This window comes from Mytilus edulis, chromosome 5 (genome assembly GCF_963676685.1).
Source record: "Mytilus edulis chromosome 5, xbMytEdul2.2, whole genome shotgun sequence".
Classification (NCBI taxonomy): domain Eukaryota; kingdom Metazoa; phylum Mollusca; class Bivalvia; order Mytilida; family Mytilidae; genus Mytilus; species Mytilus edulis.
In genome coordinates, this window is record NC_092348.1 from 5,503,251 (window position 1) to 5,523,245 (window position 19,995).

General features: G+C 33.7%; 1 protein-coding gene across 1 annotated transcript in view; it reads right to left on the reverse strand.

Moving 5' to 3' along the window:
• The window catches only part of LOC139525344 (E3 ubiquitin-protein ligase rnf213-alpha-like), a 147,683-nt gene that overhangs the window by 116,871 nt on the left and 10,817 nt on the right, over positions 1–19,995 (reverse strand). The window contains exons 8-13 of the mRNA XM_071320555.1: positions 19,334–19,644; positions 15,846–16,099; positions 13,391–13,618; positions 12,873–13,053; positions 11,334–11,395; positions 5,691–5,991 (exon numbers count right to left, since the gene is read on the reverse strand). Coding sequence (XP_071176656.1) covers positions 5,691–5,991; positions 11,334–11,395; positions 12,873–13,053; positions 13,391–13,618; positions 15,846–16,099; positions 19,334–19,644 — 1,337 coding nt within the window. The remainder of the gene's footprint in view (positions 1–5,690; positions 5,992–11,333; positions 11,396–12,872; positions 13,054–13,390; positions 13,619–15,845; positions 16,100–19,333; positions 19,645–19,995) is intronic.

Below are 19,995 nucleotides of genomic sequence, written 5' to 3' on the forward strand. Positions count from 1 at the left end.
AATAGGGTCCTATGTTAAACTAAGTCCCCGGCTGGTGGCCATCTTGGATGATGGATCAGCTACAAAGTAACAACACTTGGTCAGCACCTCATAAGGAACATTCATGCCATGTTTGGTTTCATTCCATTCAGTGGTTCTCTAAAAGAAGTCATTTGTATGCATTTCCCATAGGGTCCTATGTTAAACTACGTCCCCCGCTGGCGGCCATCTTGGATGATGGATCGGCTACAAAGTAACAACACTTGGTCAGCACCCCATAAGGAACATTCATGCCATGTTTGGTTTTATTCCATTCAGTGGTTCTCTAAAAGAAGTCATTTGTATGCATTTCCCATAGGGTCCTATGTTAAACTAAGTCCCCTGCTGGGGGCCATCTTTGATGATGGATCGGCTACAAAGTAACAACACTTGGTCAGCACCACATAAGGAACATTCATGCCATGTTTGGTTTCATTCCATTCAGTGGTTCACTAGAAGAAGTCATTTGTATGCATTTCCAATAGGGTCCTATGTTAAACTAAGTCCCCGCTGGCGGCCATCTTGGATAATGGATCAGCTACAAAGTAACAACAATTGGTCAGCACTCCATAAGGAACATTCATGCAATGTTTGGTTTCATTCCATTTAGTGGTTCTCTAGAAGAAGTCATTTGTATGCATTTCCCATAGGGTCCTATGTTAAACTAAGTCCCCCGCTGGCGGCCATCTTGGATGATGGATCGGCTACAAAGTAACAACACTTGGTCAGCACCCCATAAGGATAATTCATGCTATGTTTGGTTTTATTCCATTCAGTGGTTCTCTAAAAGAAGTCATTTGTATGCATTTCCCATAGGGTCCTATGTTAAACTAAGTCCCCGGCTGGCGGCCATCTTGGATGATGGATCGGCAACAAAGTAACAACACTTGGTCAGCACCTCATAAGGAACATTCATGCCATGTTTGGTTTCATTCCATTCAGTGGTTCTCTAAAAGAAGTCATTTGTATGCATTTCCCATAGGGTCCTATGTTAAACTACGTCCCCCGCTGGCGGCCATCTTGGATGATGGATCGGCTACAAAGTAACAACACTTGGTCAGCACCTCATAAGGAACATTCATGCCATGTTTGGTTTTATTCCATTCAGTGGTTCTCTAAAAGAAGTCATTTGTATGCATTTCCCATAGCGTCCTATGTTAAACTAAGTCCCCCGCTGGCGGCCATCTTGGATGATGGATCGGCTACAAAGTAACAACACTTGGTCAGCACCTCATAAGGAACATTCATGCCATGTTTGGTTCCATTCCATTCAGTGGTTCTCTAGAAGAAGTTCAAAATGTAAATTGTTAACGACGACGACGACGACGGACGACGACGACGGACGACGACGACGGACGACGGACGCCAAGTGGTGAGAAAAGCTCACTTGGCCCTTCGGGCCAGGTGAGCTAAAAATAAGATGTGATATAATTACTTGAAGATTTCTCAAGCATTGCACTATACTGTGCATTTGAAGATTTCTTGGTATTGTGCAATACTGTACAATTGAAGATTTCTTGCTATTGCAAAATACTATGCTGTTGCACAATACTTAGTAAATCTGTTATATATAAAATTTACACATCCTGTTTGGTGTGTATCCCTGCCGTGTTAGTATTAGTTACTTTTATATATAATTCGGGAAATAATCAATGAAAAAAATGTGTTTTTTTGAGAAAAAAACACAAAAAAATTATAACAAAACATCCCAATCCCCAAATAAAATACTAAAAAAAATAAAAAATGGGGAATGTGTCCAAAGGGACACAGATGCGCTGCTAGCATATAACATTATAAAGGGACATAACTGAAGAACTGTAAAAGTGGCGCTTCCAAAATTTGAGCCTGAACTGAGTTAAGTGGTAATAAGCATTAGAAATACATTTCATTAAATTTAGTTGAGACAAACTTAAGTTAGAGAAAGGAAACATAATATCATATAAGGTTATAAAGGGAGAAAACTGAAGAACAACAATCAAAGTGCTTAATTGTTCTCACCAAAGGGTAACGATTGTTTTAATATTTTAGTGAACATTGCATTGTATAAAGCATTTGTCGTTGTAGTTGATGTAATTGTTAAAATTAATTTTTAAAATTGGAGTTATCTTCCTTTGACCATAATTGTAGTTGATTTATCTTCAATTATGGACAAAGGAAGATTACTCAAATTTTAAAACTAATGTTAACAATAACATTATTGATATTTTTAGAACAGATATTAGATTCCTATTTTTTCATTTGTAAAGGAGCATTACTCTAGAACAGTTGAAGTGAAATCACAAATATTCAAACTAGATCTGTATTTTGTGGTAACAATCATTGTGTATAAGTTTAATAACATTTGGTCGAGGCAAACTAAAGTTAGAGAAACAGAAACTTTGTAAAGGGGCATAACTCAACAACAGTAAATGTGACGCCACCAAAATTCAAACTTGATCTGTGTTTTGTGGTAATAAGCATTTTGTATAAGTTTTATAACATTTGGTTGAAGCAAAGGAAAGTTAGAGAAGGGAAACCAGCTTTGGGACAGATGTACAGACAGACTTACGGACAGACGTACAGACAGACCGACAAGAGTGAAACTTAATGCCCCCTCCACTACAGGGGGGCATGAAAGCCTTGGAGTAATTACCCCCAAACTCAATTCCAACCTACCCTTGGTGGTATGGTACCTTGTAGTACAATTTCAGAGAGATCTATACCTTAGACAAAAATTCTTGTTTTTGGCCCCTTATTTCTCAACTGTTGGTACCATAACCCCCAAAATCAATCCCAACCTTCCTTGTGGGGTTTTGCACCTTCTGGTAAAGTTTCATAGTGATCCATTATCTTAAAAAGTTATTGTCTGGAAACCAAATGTGTCTTTTGATGATGACAACATAGATTATGCTGCAGACGACAACAACATCATACAATTATACGGAAGCAAAACATATATTGTGGTTGTATAAAATCTGCAAAATTTTACTTTAAAACTGATTTAGTGGCAGCAACCAAAAAATGGTTTGTCAAAATCGTATGAAAATTTCAGTGCTGATAGAACTTGACCTACTAAACATTTACCCTATGTAAAATTTACTCTAAATGCTTCAGTTTTTGAGATATAAGCCAAAAACTGCTTTTTACCTCTATGTTCTTTTTTAGGCCATTGCAGCCATTGTTTTTGATGAAACAGAAAATACACACAAACTTTATTCTAGATATCCTAAGGATTATTCAGCTTAAGTTTGGGTGGAATCAGTTCAGTTGTTTCAGACGAGAAGATGTTTGAAATAGTTTACACCGGATGGACGCCAAGTGATGGCAAAGTTCATGTATCTGAGACTAATGTATCAATCAGAACACATCAAAAATCCAATTGATTTAGTGTAAAGATATTGTTTGCAGTCAGATTATTTTAATAAGATTACATATCTTTATGGATTTATTGTGAACCAAATAAAAGTTTTTGACAGTCATTTTCTCTTGGTCAACTTATTTAAACTTTTATCTCTTCACCCATTAACTTGATACAATAACTATTTTTTCTCTGTGTAGTTTATTTGTTACGTTCAGAGGATGAGTTTTTCAACAGACTGTCAGCATTCCAATGTGAACCAATTGTGCCTCTCTTCTTGCTGACTTGTTTCTTTATTATTATGAGGCTGACTTCATATAGGAACTTCTTAGGAAGAAAGATAAGAAGTTAGTAATATCCTTTAACTTTACTTTCCACTATATAGATGATGTTTTCTCACTAAATAATTCAAAATTTGGTGACTATGTGGAAGGCATCTATCCAATCGAACAAGAGATAAAGGATACAACAGATACAGTTAAGTCGGCCTCATATCTCGACTTACATCTAGTTATTGACAATGAGGGTCGGTTGAAAACAAAACTTTACGACAAAAGAGATGATTTCAGCTTTCCTATTGTGAACTTTCCATTTCTAAGTAGCAACATTCCAGCAACACCTGCATATGGGTATATATCTTCCAATAGATGCGATATTCCTGTGCTTGTATTTTCTATCATGATTTTCTTGATAGAGGGTTGCTGCTCACAAGGAAGTAATTAAACCAAGAGTTCCAAATGGTGAAGTTGAAATCATCCCTTCGTAATTTTTACGGATGACATCAAGAGTTGGTTGACCATAATGGAATAACGGTTTCACAAATGATATTGGAAATGTTCCTTACATAGTAACTACAATCCCCTTCCCTTTCATGAATGTGACATACCAAATTATACTTTTTACTGGATTTGTTATAACATGAGCAACATGATGGGTGACACATGTGGAGCAGGATCTGCTTACCCTTCTGAAGCACCTGAGATCACCACCAGTTTTTGGTGGGGATCATGTAGCTTATTCTATAGTTTTCTATGTTGTGTCATGTATACTATTGTTTGTCTTTTTCATTTTTAGCCATGGCGTTGTCAGTTTATTTTCGATTTATGAGTTTGACTGTCCCTCTAGTATCTTTCATCCCCCTTTTGTTCACTTGGACCTTTAAATTTCTTGTAAATGAAATCTATCACTCATTGAATTATTTACCTGAACACAAATTTTATCTTTTTATTTGATGAAAATACATGTATCTACTCACAAAACTGCATGTGATGTTGTATTTATTCAAAATCATTTATATATCTTAATTTGGTCAATATAATTACTGATAAAGTCATAAAAAAATGACTTTCTAATATAATACAACATATGGGTCAACATTCTATTTTTCAAGCTACAAGTCTTTTAAAATTGTCCCAGTTTGCTTTGATTGTTTATGAAAAACACATTTTAGTGCATACAAAAAATCTATGAGATAAAATTTTGAAATAAAATGTGAGAGGATAGGTTTTATAATGTGTTTTTAAGAAAATAAAAAGAATAAATGGGTTGTCACTGAACCTGTTTTCTTGCTATATGTAAAAATCAAAAATGTCCCCATCAGTCAAGTATATTATTTTTACTAAAAGTGTTATTTCCCTTCAAATGACTAGTTTGAAAAAAAATGTTTCTAAAATATTTATTATTTGTTTTAACATTTTGGATAATACAATAAATCACTAAGTTTTCTTTATATAAATAAACAGGCTAACCAAATAGCAAATCTGTCTCAAAATTTGCAGATTTGGGCAAAGAATTGAACTGATTTTGTTCTGCTTTTGTGCAATCCAAGATGGCAGTATACCATGAATCTACATTAAATAACAACTTCATTGGCTGTAAATTAAATTTAATTATTCCCTAGTTCTCATATACTGGTAACTGTTTTGAGAATGTATTATTTTATAAGCAGTCTATAATTATTCATTTTCATTATAACATGTACCTCTTTATATGGTTTAATGCATCATCAGTGTAAATTTAACAATTTTTATAGATGTTTAAATTTACACTGATGATACATTAAAGTTTTTGAGTGTAATGAAATAAATACTTGTTTTTTATTGTTTTGTATATGATGGCTTCAAGTTAATAAGCTGTTGCAGCCAATTTAAAAATTTATCATTATCATCGCATCATATTAAAAACATGAAATTCCAAGGTCCCTAATTTCAAGAAATTTAAATCCTGACATCCCGAAATTCCCCGGATCCAGAAAGGATAAATCCCAAAATCCTGAGCTTAAAAACACCCAATCCGACGTCCTGAATAAGGTCCTACACCCCCTCTTGTTTGTTACCTTCATATATTCCAGTTCTTTTTTCACAAATGGTTCTCCTGCTAACCAGGCAACAATTTTTACTCTTAATTCATGAAATTTTGTTAAGTGTTCATCCTTGATCATATCGAGTTCTTTATATTTATTTCTGTTTGGGTCAAGCTTTTCCTGGATTTTATCAAATGTATCTACAGATGTCAAAAACACTTGTGCTGCTGATAGATGAGTTTCTCGATTTCCTAAAGGAAATCTAAGACTTTCTGCAAGTAGGTCAGCTGCAATCTTATATATCCTAAACCACTTTATCAAACCATTTGAGGATCTGTAATGCAGGTAAAAAATATAATAATCTAGTATTAAATATCTGAAAAAAATAATTAGCTGCACCAAGGTAGTCACAAATAGCACATATGCATATTGAAATTTTGGAAGAATAAAATGAGATATTTCAAAGGCAATAATTAATTAATCAAATGATCACCAATTTCAACATTTATGTAAAGTGCTCTGATTGAATCATTCAAAGCAAATAAAATTATGGTATAATATGTGAAAAAATTAATAAAATCTGACAATCAAAGTCCAATAACTCTAGAGCGACCAACCAGAAAATTTAATAATTAACTAGAGGTGTTAAGAATTGCACATGAGGTGTTCCCGCTACCGCTCACTATGTACACGACGTCACCGTTGTTGTGACGTTAGCTTTTCAGAGTTCAATACATGTATCATTGCAAGCAGACGTTCTTATTTATTAAGCCTTAATTTGTGTCCGATACAACCACTCTACGATATTGGTACCGAGACCAGGATGAATCTGAAGCTACGTTCGATACGAGCAGGACATAGAAGTGCAGTTTCCAGACTGATAAAGAAATTTGAAGACATTCAACAAGAAGAAGATGGAACCGTGGACACGGAGGATTTGTCAAACATATTGGATAGTCTGAAACGGAAGCAAGAAATATTAAGCAAGTTAGATGAGGACATAGTACAGGAACTGGACGACGGAGATATTGAAACAGAGATCGTTGAAGCAGATGAGTATGCATTTCACTTAGAAGGTAAAATTCGTCAAGTCAATAAATTTATCTTAGTCAAAACTACAGCGTTGAATACACACGCAGAAAGTTTTACTCCACGCATAGAAACTACTCAACCCGTTCATACTATAAACTCTTCATATACAGAACATCAGAACAATTCAAATTACCGTTTGTCAGATTTTCGCCCATCCTTTAGCTCAACTAGTGAATACAACAAACTACCCAAGTTGAATCTCCCTACTTTCGATGGAGATATACTTCAATGGCAATCATTTTGGGACTCATTTGAGACAGCCGTGCATACGAACCCAACCTTAAGCAACGTCCAAAAATTCAATTATTTGAAATCGTTACTTCACGATGAAGCTCTAAAATCAGTGACAGGTTTTGCGCTCACTAATGCAAACTATGAAAAGGCAATTTCCTTATTACAAGAAAGATATGGTCAGCAACATAAAATTACACAGAGGTACATGCAGGAACTTATTGACATTACGTCGCCTAGGTACACACTTTTCAACCTCCGACATTTTTATGACAACATTGAAATTTACATAAGAGGTTTAGAATCACTAGGACAAACTGATGATTCATACGGAGCACTGTTAGTGCCAATAATATTGAACAAACTACCAGGGGAAATTCGAAAAAACCTAGCAAGAGAATTTGGGTCCACAAACATACGCTTAGCAGACTTACGAAAAGGCATATTTAATGAAATAAATATCATGGAAGCCGGTAACTCAACAGACAGTCATGAAAATCCTACCGCTACTGCATCATTTTTGACCAACACAAAACCGCGAAATCGACAATCAAGTCACAACCACCAAATTAAGAATCACCAAAACACTAACTTCAAATCTAAACAGTGCGATTATTGTCACGAATCACACGCCTCGGTAAACTGTACCAAAGTTGTTGAATATCAAGACCGGATATCAATAGTCGAAAGAGACCGCCTATGCTTCAGCTGTTTAGGACATCACAATTTGGTTGATTGTAAGTCAATCAAATCATGCAGAAAGTGTGACAAGCGTCATCACACAAGTTTATGTAAAGAGAATACACATAATGATTATCTAGACAGTGTAAACGTAAGTACCATACAACACAACGCGAAGGAACCGGACACAATTTCACAATCACATGCAACCACAAATGTTTTGCTCAAAACTGCAATTAACCCTGTAAGATCGGGACGACACTGTTCAGATGCCAACATTCTTTTTGATGAAGGAGCACAGAGATCGTTCATCACAGAAGACCTAGCCGTTAAATTACAGTTATCAATTACTGGCACAGAAACTTTAAACCTATCCGGATTTGGGGACAGTGCAGAAAGTACAAGAATTAGACACTTAAAAACTAGTATTATTTATTTGCTAACAGATGAAGGACAATTGCCGATCAGAGTATTGATCGTACCGGAAATCGCTGCACCGCTCAAAACGTACATCCGTAAAGCCGCTAACTTGCCGTATTTATCAGGAATAGAACTCGCGCATCCAGTTACCGCGAACGACAATTTTCACATCTCATTACTCGTAGGAGCCGACTACTATTGGTCAATTGTAGAAAACCATATTATTAGAGGCGAGGGACCTACTGCCATGAAATCCAAAATTGGTTATTTATTATCAGGACCACTTCACAGTACACCAAGATACAATAACCAGCAAACATCTTCAATGAATTTGAGGATATCACAAAATACAGAAGAATGCAACCCGGAGAAGTTTTGGAAGACAGAATCATTTGGCATTGAACCTATTGACGAGAGGACAGGGAGAAGGAAAGTATTAGATTCATATCAGAAGACAAGTAACCATAACAACAGACATGTCGATGCTGTATCCCGGAAAGATGACCACACACCTTCACCAGTGAACAAAGAGATTTCAAAATTGAGAAAAGAAAATGTTATTAAAAGACTTAAAAAGGAACCGCAATTATTATATCCGCTAGAACTGACAACAAAAGAATATATAGGATCGTGATCAAATACTGCCCTCCTGACGACCGAAGACCGATGCAAAAGAAAAGATAAAAATGTGGACCAAATGAGACTATCGTTTAATTTTATGGACTGTTAACTGATCGTGCTTTATTACAGACTGTGAAATAGTTTTATTTTCATTCGTGCTCATTATCAAAGACAGTGAAAGCTATTCAAAGTTTTCAGAGACAGTAATTCAAAGTGAAATTTTTCATAATTTATTTTCATTTTATTGTAATTAAATTCATTTGCGGGCCCCCAGAATGTTAAGAATTGCACATGAGGTGTTCCCGCTACCGCTCACTATGTACACGACGTCACCGTTGTTGTGACGTTAGCTTTTCAGAGTTCAATACATGTATCATTGCAAGCAGACGTTCTTATTTATTAAGCCTTAATTTGTGTCCGATACAACCACTCTACGATAAGAGGCTCTAAAGAGCCTATGTCGCTCACCTTGGTCTATGTGCATATTAAACAAAGGAGACAGATGGATTTATGACATAATTTTGGTTTGGTGATGGTGATGTGTTTGTAGATCTTACTTTACTGAACATTCTTGCTGCTTATAATTCTCTCTATCTATAATGAACTTGGCCCAGTAGTTACAGAGGAAAATGTTAGTAAAAATTTACAAATTTGATGAAAATTGTTAAAAATTGACTATAAAGGGCAATAACTCCTTAGGGAGTCAATTGACCATTTTGGTCATGTTGACTTATGTTTAGGTCTTACTTTGCTGTACATTATTGCTGTTTACAGTTTATCTCTATCAATAATAATATTCAAGATAATAACAAACAAGAGGCTCTCAAGAGCCTGAATCGCTCACCTTAATTTTTTTGGTTAAATCTCTCATCAATGATTATTTTGGCTTTTCAATTTATTTAAATGTTCTTTGAATCGTCCTATTTTCTTCAAAAGCAAAAAAAAAATCATTTTCTCCTATGTTCTATTTTAGCCATAGGAGCTATGTTTCTTGACAAACAAGGAAATAAAATATAAATTTTATACTAGATACTCTGAAACTCATTTAGCCTAAGTTTGGCTGAAATTGATACAGCAGTTTCAAAGGAGAAGATTTTTTAAAGTAAGTCAACATGATGAACAAATTGTGAAAAAAGTCTTTAAAGGGCAATAACTCCTTAAGGGGTCAATTGACAATTTTGGTCAAATTGACTTATTTGTAGATCTTACTTTGCTTAGCAATTTTGCTATTAACAGTTTATCTGTATCTATAATAATATTCAAGATAATAACCAAAAACTGCAAAATTTCTTCAAAATCATCAATTCAGGGGCATTATACCTGAAAAACCAGTTACCCAATTCGGCTGAAAATTTCAGGACAGGTAGACCTTGACCTAATAAATACTTCTAAAGTTTGGTTGTAATTGGTTCAGTAGTTTCAGAGGAGATCTCTGACATAGTTTACGACGACGACGACGACGGACGGACGCCAAGTGATGGCAAAAGCTCACATTTCCTTTTAGGAAAGGTGAGCTAAAAACGGCAAAATTTCCTTTAAATTACTAATTCAGGGGCAGCAACCTAACAACAGGTTATCCAGGTCACCTGACTTATTTTTTAAACTGATTTATCTGAAAATTTCAGGGAAGATAGATCTTGACCTGATAAACTATTTTACACCCTGTCAGATTTGCTTTAAATGCTTTGGTTTTTGAGATATAAGCCAAAAACTGCATTTTACCCCTATGTTCTATATTTAGCCATGGCGGCCATCTTGGTTGGTTGGCTGGGTCACCGGACAAATTTTTTAAACTAAATACCCCATTGATGATTGTGGCCAAGTTTGGTTTAATTTGGACCCGTAGTTTCAGAGAAGATTTTTGTAAAAGTTAACAACGACGGACGCAAAGTGATGAGAAAAGCTCACCTGGCCCAAAGAAAAGTAGCTTCCTTTCATCAGTCCAAATAATATTGTAAAGTTTGAATGAAATTAATCCAGGAATACTGAAGTTAGTGCAAGATTGAAGAAAAAATTAATTGAATCTAAGGTTCAAAGGTCTGTATCCCTGAAAAACTTATGCAATAAGTGTGTAACTGTACGTGTTTTTATGTCTTTAGAATGTTTACATTTACTAGTTGTAGCTGTATATTGACTTTTAAACATATACCAATGTGCTATGAAATATGTTAAGCAATCATTTTAAAACTTTAAACTATGCCAGGTCAAAACCTGCTGTTTCCAAGCCCGGATAAAAAAGGAGGATAGTCATAAAAATCAAATATTGCAAAAGCGCAAATGTCCTATGTAAAAGGAACAAATGTCCTATGATTTGAAGTGCAAGTGTCCAAAAATAAAAGCGCAAATGTCCCACGGAAAAGGGCAAACGCATTGTGCCGAGTTTAAGACACATGCTTGGATGATTAAAAGTGAAATACTGACAATGAATTAAGTTGTATAAACAACGACTTTAATTTGATGCTATTAAAATTTATTAAACAGATATATTACATTACACTTTTACACTGACAGCAGCAGTGATTCAAAGTCGTAGTTGAAAACATTTCCAAATTTCAAGATTCATCATCCCTTCATTGTTAAAGTTTTTACCATTAATTTGTTTACATGAAAAAGAATTCATTTACTACTTACATATCTGGAGTATCATCATAACACTGCTTAGCCACATGCTGAACTATCTTCTTAATCAATCCCTACAAACAGAAATACTAAACTATATAATCACTCATCAGGTTTTATGAAGAAGTTCATTTGATAGGTTTTATTTCATTATTTGGTTTAGCAACTTGTGACCATTTTAACCAAGAAGAAAAATAAAGACAAAAAAGATTCATTAAACTAAACTAAAACAGCTTGTTTGTTCTTTCCCCAAAAAAAATCTCCAATCTCCACTAGACATCTAAATTTCATTTACGTCCCCACAACCTTGTAACAGTCACAATAATGCCATGATGAGCGCAGCTTGATATGACCACAGATGTCCAACCCTGAAAAGTTGGGGCCAAAATGGACACAATATTCACACTTGATACAGGTTTGATTTTGAATTGTAATTAAATTTTTAACACACAATAGGTTTCTGACACAGAATAAAGACAAAGAAACTTCAATTGGTTATATGATTTAAATTTATATTTAATTTTTTTTTGTCCCATCATATACATAGTCATGGCTAAATTTAATTTAAATTAATGATAACTGCTAAAAACAAATTGACTGCTAATCACCTTAAGAGAAATTATCATTTTTCAGTACATAATTTACAAGCAGTGTAAGGGAGGTAATCACACATTGTTTTTTAAGTTGACTTCGATTACCTCCCTTACACTGCTTTTAAATTGTCTCAATTGTCCTTTAACCAGAAAAAACATTTTCCCCCTTTTTTTTGCCTTTAATTCCAAAATGGTTTGAGTCATAACCCCCAAAGTTAATCTTCACCATTCCTTTGTAGTATGGAAACTTGTGGTATAATTTCAGAGAGATTCATACACATTAACACAAGTTCTTGTCTGGAAACTACAAAAATGCTTATTTGGGTCCTTTTTTGGCCCCTTATTCCTTAACAGTTGGGACAATAACCCCCAAAATCAATCCCAAGCTTTAGTGGTTATAAACCTTGTGTTTAAATTTTATTGCTTTGTATTTACTTATACTTAAGTTATAATCCAGAAACCATCCTTCTTCGGACGATGCTGAAGACGACGACAACAATGTGATAGCAATATACGACCAAATAATAAAAACAAATTCTGATCATATAAAAAAATGATTTGACTTTAAGCAGAGGGTATAATAATGCAGCAAATAGCATTATGATGATAAATTTTTCAAATGATGTAACATTCAAAACATTTTAGGAATGACTGTAATATTTTTCTGTCTATGAAGAAATAACATCAAAAATGTGGTGCACAATGAATCAACCATGTAGGCTGTTATTTTAAATGTGCACCACATTTTTTTATGGTATTTTGAAAAGACAGAAAAAATATTACAGTCATTTCTTATAATTTAATTCTAAATTCCATTTTAAACTGCAGTTTACAATGAAAAACGTTGATGACTTCACAGTCCCATGACAAAATTATGTCTATGAACTAAGAAACAAAACTACGTCAGCCTATCAAAAGACGTGTTACATTCAAAATGAAATTATTGTCATATACTTACAAGATTTTTATTATCTTTCATGTAATAAATCGATGATGCCAGTGATATTTCAGGAGGAATGTAGTGACTTGTGACAACAGTGTGTATCATCTCCAGCTTCATTGATGCTAACATTGTTCTTGGAAGAAGATAATCAACTTGAAAGTATGGTTTCAGCTTATCTATTATTTCATCCTTTGGCCTGCAAACACACATTATTTCTCAATTTTAAAATCTTGAAATTAAAAACCTCCATGGATATACACATAAATCAATGTCTTTACTGGCAATTTCTTAGAAAATCTCTAAAATAATCTGCATGGGAAAACTATGTGATTAACTGTTCTAGCGCAAATTGGTGCATGCAATTATAAATGAATGTTTTGCATTGAATTCGGCTATACCTAACACTTATAGCTTGAAGTTTTTATTGAGTTAAGAATAATGCATTTATCCATATAGGTGATACTTAAGTGCATTCTCAATTTCTTTAAGATTACAGAAACTATGATTTGATGACACTTAATTTTAAAATTTACCTTTCCCAAGTTGTTTTTCCTTTAAAATACTCATGATCACCCCCAAAGTCACTGACACCCCACCAAACAGGTGTATTATTAGCATGGTCTACTTTGGGTGGTGCATTTTCAAATGGAACACTATACTTGAACATTAAATGAATGACAGGAACACAGAACATCCAGCTTGGATCTGGAGTCCACCAGGCTAAGCCACGTGCAAAATTCAACACTGAAGTAGAGACATTTCTGTAAAAAAGGAATAATCAATTAAAAGAACATAACTAAACTACTGACTAGAGATGTGCTCTGCAATCAACAATTAAAAACAGAGAAAATATAATAAATAGGACTTCAACAGGTTCTGATGTAATTGTAATTCAGTTGCTTGTTTCTTCATGCAATTATTATAACATTTATTATTCAACTAGACAGTGATTTCTAACGTTTATTATACATGTATCTAGATTAAATTAATGAATTTTATTTTACATTTTAAACGAGTCGTAGGGCAATGTTATAACTTAATGTTTAAGTATAGAATATCCCACTTCTATCAATACAAAATGAGCATACAATTCCAGGATATCTATGTAGAAAATAATATTCTTAGACAATATAATTATATATTTAGGCAAGATAATGCATATGTTAAGGGCATACGATACAGTTACAGGGGAGGTAATGACGTTGCTAATGTAAAATGTTATTTTTGCGACGTCAAACTGTGATATATCAGAAAAAGATGCATTTTTCGACTGATTTTTATCATTCAAACTGATTTAATTTGAAAACGAGTGCATGGACCCCTATTTTTTAAAACGACATTTTGTTTCATTTTGCAGGGAGATTATGTGGACCAAATTTGATAATTTGAATAAATATACAGTAAAAAATGACGTTTATTTCTCAATTCATGACCATTTGATAAATATGACTTATTTCTGAAAGAAAAATGCATATTTTTTTATGATACTTATAAAATACAGAAATTACAAATAATTTAACAAAATCCAATTTGTGTTTATCTTTTTAAACAAAAAAGTTATGGCTTTCTTTCAAAAGGAAAAATACGGCCACAAATGCAAATTTTAAGCAAATATACACAATTTCGACCTCATTTAACTCAAAAAGTAGCACATGCTGGTATATTTTTTTATTACATACTTGATTTAATCAGGCAAAAACTAGCCTATATGGAAATTTTCATCAAACTGTAAATACTGGATCAAAACTGTATCATATGCCCTTAAGGTATATATTGTTGTCAGCACACCCAGAGAAAGAATTCTCTGTTGTCTGTTTTTCATTTGACTCTAGTGTGTTATATGACAAAATTAACCTAAAAATATGCATTATCTATGACATAAACAAGGTTTAAAACTTCTACCCCTTAGCACACATTTGATCACAACCTAAGAAAAATTTTAACAGATTGTTTTGAAACAGCACCAAGAGCAAGAGTGACGGTCCAAGGGTCCAGAAACAGTCATATTAGCCAGTCTTCTCCTAAACTGAAAGCATTTGTCCTAAACCAGTACTTGGGATTTAGGACAAATTTTATTTTTTTAACAGAAATAATTTCGGTCATTTCTTTGAGATCGAGTCTCTAAATCGCCATTTTAAACTTGATTTTGTTTTGTTATCCCCTTCCTGTAATAAAACTGCCACTCCAGTATAGTGTTATAATCCTAAGGGCCCTCCTAATAACTATATCAATGCCTCAGGTAATATTGGCTAATGATCGCTCTCATGATCACTAGTCTTGTTACCCGTGTTTTTAATTAACACATGGCTATCAATCACAAGCTCAGAACTAATATTATAAAGAAATTAAAATTCTAAAACAACTGTCTTCATTATTTAATTACTTTTCAGCTAAAACAATTGTCAATTCTGATTTAAAATAGATTTAATTTACGTAGAAACAAGAATGTGTCCAAAGTACATGGATGCCCCATCCGCACTATCATTTTCTATGTTCAGTGGACCATAAAAATGGGAGAAAATTTCTAATTTGGCATTAAAATTAAAAGGATTATATCATAGGGAACATGTGTAATAAGTTTCAAGTTGATTGGACTTCAACTTCATCAAAAACTACCTCCACCAAAAACTTTAACCTGAAGGGGGACAGTTGGACAGACTAACGGACGAATGAACAGACGGACAGAGGGACGTTCAGACCAGAAAACATAATGCCCATAAATGGGGCATAAAAAGTATTTTTTCACTACTAACACACATAATTTGTTTACTAAACAATAGAACGTAATTAAATTGTTCAGCTGAGGTTTACAGAGTTATCTCCCTGTAGTAGTGTGTACCACCTTAAATAGCTTGCATCAAACTAACTTGTGGATGTAAAGCAAAAATCAAACAACAATCAATCAGTCAAACTTATTATTTAGATATTTTGGTTGTACTATTTCTAGCATGCATTGTTTACTAAAATTAATCATAATAGTATTATTACTTCAACTGTTTAGGAAGAAAAGTCTTCAAATCTTCAACATCTTGAGAAGATTTGTTTTCAAAATCTGGTCTTGGCAACAAAGCTTCACATAACATTCTTCTTTCTTTGGGTTCTAATTTGATTCCATGTTCTATAATAATGTGTGTTAGAGTCACAGCTGTGAGTAAACACATGCTCTTAGCTTCATCTGTCAGTTCTTGTCTGCTCACTACATCCAATTCATGTATAACTGTCTGTAAGTGTTGAAGTAAAACCTATAAAATATTTTTTTTATTATTTTTTATTGATCTTTTTGGTGTTCAAACTACGGTGCATACATACATTTTTACAATACATAAGTGAATGACATGATATTTATGACAATAATATATATTTAACTAATGTTCATGTTACAGTAAACATTTTGACATTATACGATAAACATGTGACCTGATGATATAACCAGATTTGGGCTTTACCCCATAGAAAATATCAATGGAATTCCAGTGGAATACCAGTTGATTCCACTGGAATTCCACTGGTTTACAGTGACTCATTTGAATTCCACTGGTAAATCATTTAAAACTAAAAATTCCAGTGGAATTTGATTGGTGATTCCACTGGAATGACATTTGAAAATTTTACCACTGTAATTCCACTGGAATAATGACATTTGAAAATTTTACCACTGTAATTCCACTGGAATACATTGTTGGGTTGCATGATTTATCATTTAGATACTGATGGCCATTTTTTGGGGTAGAAAAAGTATTTATATTATATTCTAATGACTATTCTCAGTACAATTCATTTGTACCTAGTCAAAATAATTATGATGTCTTAATTGAAAGGCAATTTAATTGTTGCTTTAATGACAACTTCTGCAGCAACGTGCAAAGAAAAAAAATTAAATTGCCATTCTGTTCAAAAATGTTTTAATGCATCACCCTTATTTATTTCTTATATATTGAAATTTATCTGAATACAGCCTCTCCCACCATACCGGCCAAATTAAGAAGACCCAGCAGATTTGCATTATATTAAATGGTTATTCCTTGAAATCGGATACCAGCCGGTATTGTTGTATTTAAATAATTATATCATTATAACTCATTCTCGAAAAATGGGCCTTGTCATCTGAAATGATTTAAAATTACTGTTTCATTTGTATAACTGTAACCTACAAATTGTTCGGTCAATAAATAGTCCGAGGCTGTAATATCTGTTCACCTGTCAATTTCGTTTCATAACTCTCCTTTTTTATTGCGTTATGACAAGGTGTAACATTTATAACTTACAGCACACGTTTAAATGAGTATCATAGGTACCTTTTCGACGGTACAACAAATGGAAGTTTTTAACGACCTTGACTGGCTATACAGCCCTTGCACGGTCGGATTTTCGACGGTATATATATGTGGTGGTGTTTAACGACCTTGACTGGCTTTTCAGCCCTCGCACGGTCGGCTTAATCTGAGCAAAACATCAGAAAGTTTAGGCAGACAATAAATTAATGAAGAATGATAAATTGATATATTGTTGTCACATTCATAACAGACATATTGTAATCTGACATGTAAATGGTACATGGGTATATATGATAATCTGATATGTAGAAATTAAATTGTGTGAATAATATTCATCGTAAATTAACTTGGTGAAACGTAAATAATAATTTAAGTCGCCAGTTTTATCTTCAAGGGTTAAAAGGGGGGGGGGGGGGGGGTACTTAATTTGAGTTTAACTTAAAATTCCAATGCAATTTAAGATGCATAATGCTGTTTCTATTGAATTTATTGCTTCATACAATCATTATCTCTTGAACAATTGATTCTTTGTGGATATTTTTGTACTTTTAGGGGATTAAATATGAGCTGCCAGCAATGATATGAAACAGATTTTATGCAGACTCCATTTTAATACCTTTATTCAGCAATTATAGTTGGAAGTACAGAGACAGCAAGTTTTGAATTACAGAAAGGAAGAGAAGTTTATATATCACACATAATTTTTATATTAGTTAATCAGTTTGTGGGTACAGTTTAAGCTGACCATATAGACACTGTTTTTATTCTACTTATACAAACCATGCAGGACATTTTTCTGTTCATGGATAGGATGTTAAAAATGTTATTTATTTGAATATGATCAGATCAATCATATGATGAATCACTATATTTTGTGTTTCTCAGAAGTAGTGATAAGGCCAGCAATAGGGCTTATATGTCAGAGTAGCAATTCCACTGGAACTGTAGTTATTCCACTGGAGTTGCAGCAAAATACCACTGGAATTACATTCGCATTCCACTGGAATACAAGTGAAATAACACTGTAATTTCCACTGGAATTCCAGTGATTATCAGTGGAATAATTTGGCTGGAATCCAGTGAAATAACACTGGAATTTTCACTGTAATTCCAGTGGAAAGCCAATGTAGTTCCAGTGGAATTCCAGCCAAATTATTCCATTGATAATTACTGGAATTCCAGTGGAAATTACAATGGAATATCAGTGGTATTCCAGTGTAATTCCACTGATTTTTTTCTCTAGGGTAGCATTGGGTAAAGGGTGTTTTAATAATCTAAGAAGTACATGGTGGTCATTTAGTCTTGATCTTTGGCTTATGATACACCTAAATATCAAGTCTTGGAATAGTATTCCATTCAAGTCATGTGATCTTGACATTTGGCTTATGATACACCTAAATATCAAGTCTTGGAATAGTATTTCATGGTAGTTGTGTGATCTTGATCTTTGGCTAATGATACACCTAAATATCAAGTCTAAAAATAGTATTTCATGGTTGTCATGTAGTCTTGATATTTGGCTTATGATACACCTAAATATCAAGTCTTGGAATAGTACTTCCTAGTAGTTACTGTAACATGAACATTAGCTAAATATAGATTACAGTCACCATGGAAAATCTCACTGGGATTTTTCACTGAAAGGATAATTGAACCTATTTAGACATCAACCAGTTACATATTTATCCACTGGATAACTATAATCCCATGGTTAACTCTGAACTGCTGGTTGAATCTGAACCGCTGGTTAACTTAACCGCTGGTTGAATCTGAACCACCGGTTAACTCTGAACGGCCGGTTAAATCTGAACCGCCAGTTAACTCTGAACTGCCGGTTAACATATCTATATAAATAGGGTGCAATCATTAATCCTCCATTCTACCTCTGATGAAGGTACTTTTTGGACCGAAACCAGTCAGGCTATGAAATATCATCAGGTGCTGTTAATTATGTATATTGGCATATATACTATATTTTTATATTTCTAGATCTTACTTTGCTGAAAATTATTGCTGTTTACAGTTTATCTTTATCTGTGTTTGGTGGTTATATTAGCATTGTTACAAGGTTCATTATATTTTGGTAAGGCAAATTAAAGTAAGAGTATTTAAACCAAATGCAGGAAGTTTGAACAGGCATACAGAGGGACAAGGGTAAACCTTAATGCCCCCACCAAGGCCATAAAAATGTAATTGGCTTACTTTTGTAAACATATAATCAAAGGCTCCACCATCATACAATTTAATCTCTCCGACATAGACTTTCCTTAAACCTTCATTTATATGTTTAATTTGTGATATCATTTCTTCTCCATTAAATCCATTAGACTGCATTGACTTTAACTGCCAGGCTGGTTGAAATGCCAATATTGCTAACTCTGTGTCTTCTCTAAGTAACTTGTCGAAGTCATTCTTTCCAAACAACTTTTTAACAGAAGCTTTCATGTTATCCCAAATACCTCTTCCAAATCTTGGATCTTCCCGAACAACCCCATCATAGCAATGATAAATACCTGAAATGAAATTAAAGATGCATATTGCATATTTGAAGATGTACTATCATTTCTTTTCGTTTATTGGCAATTTGTTGAGTTTCCCTTTGATCTAATGTGTTTAAGATCATGGATAAGCTTGAATCTCATAACTGTTTTCATAAGCTCCAATATCAGCTAGCCTTAAGGGCTCCCTTGATATTCATGCTGATAAAGTTAGTATAAAAAAAAAAATTAACAGCTGCGCCATGAGCATATGATACGCCTGTCACGTTTAGAAAATAGCTCAATAACTTCTCAATGTCATATCAGAAATTTATGAAAAACTACAGGGAGGTTATTTTTATCAGTATACACCAGTCACCAAATCAC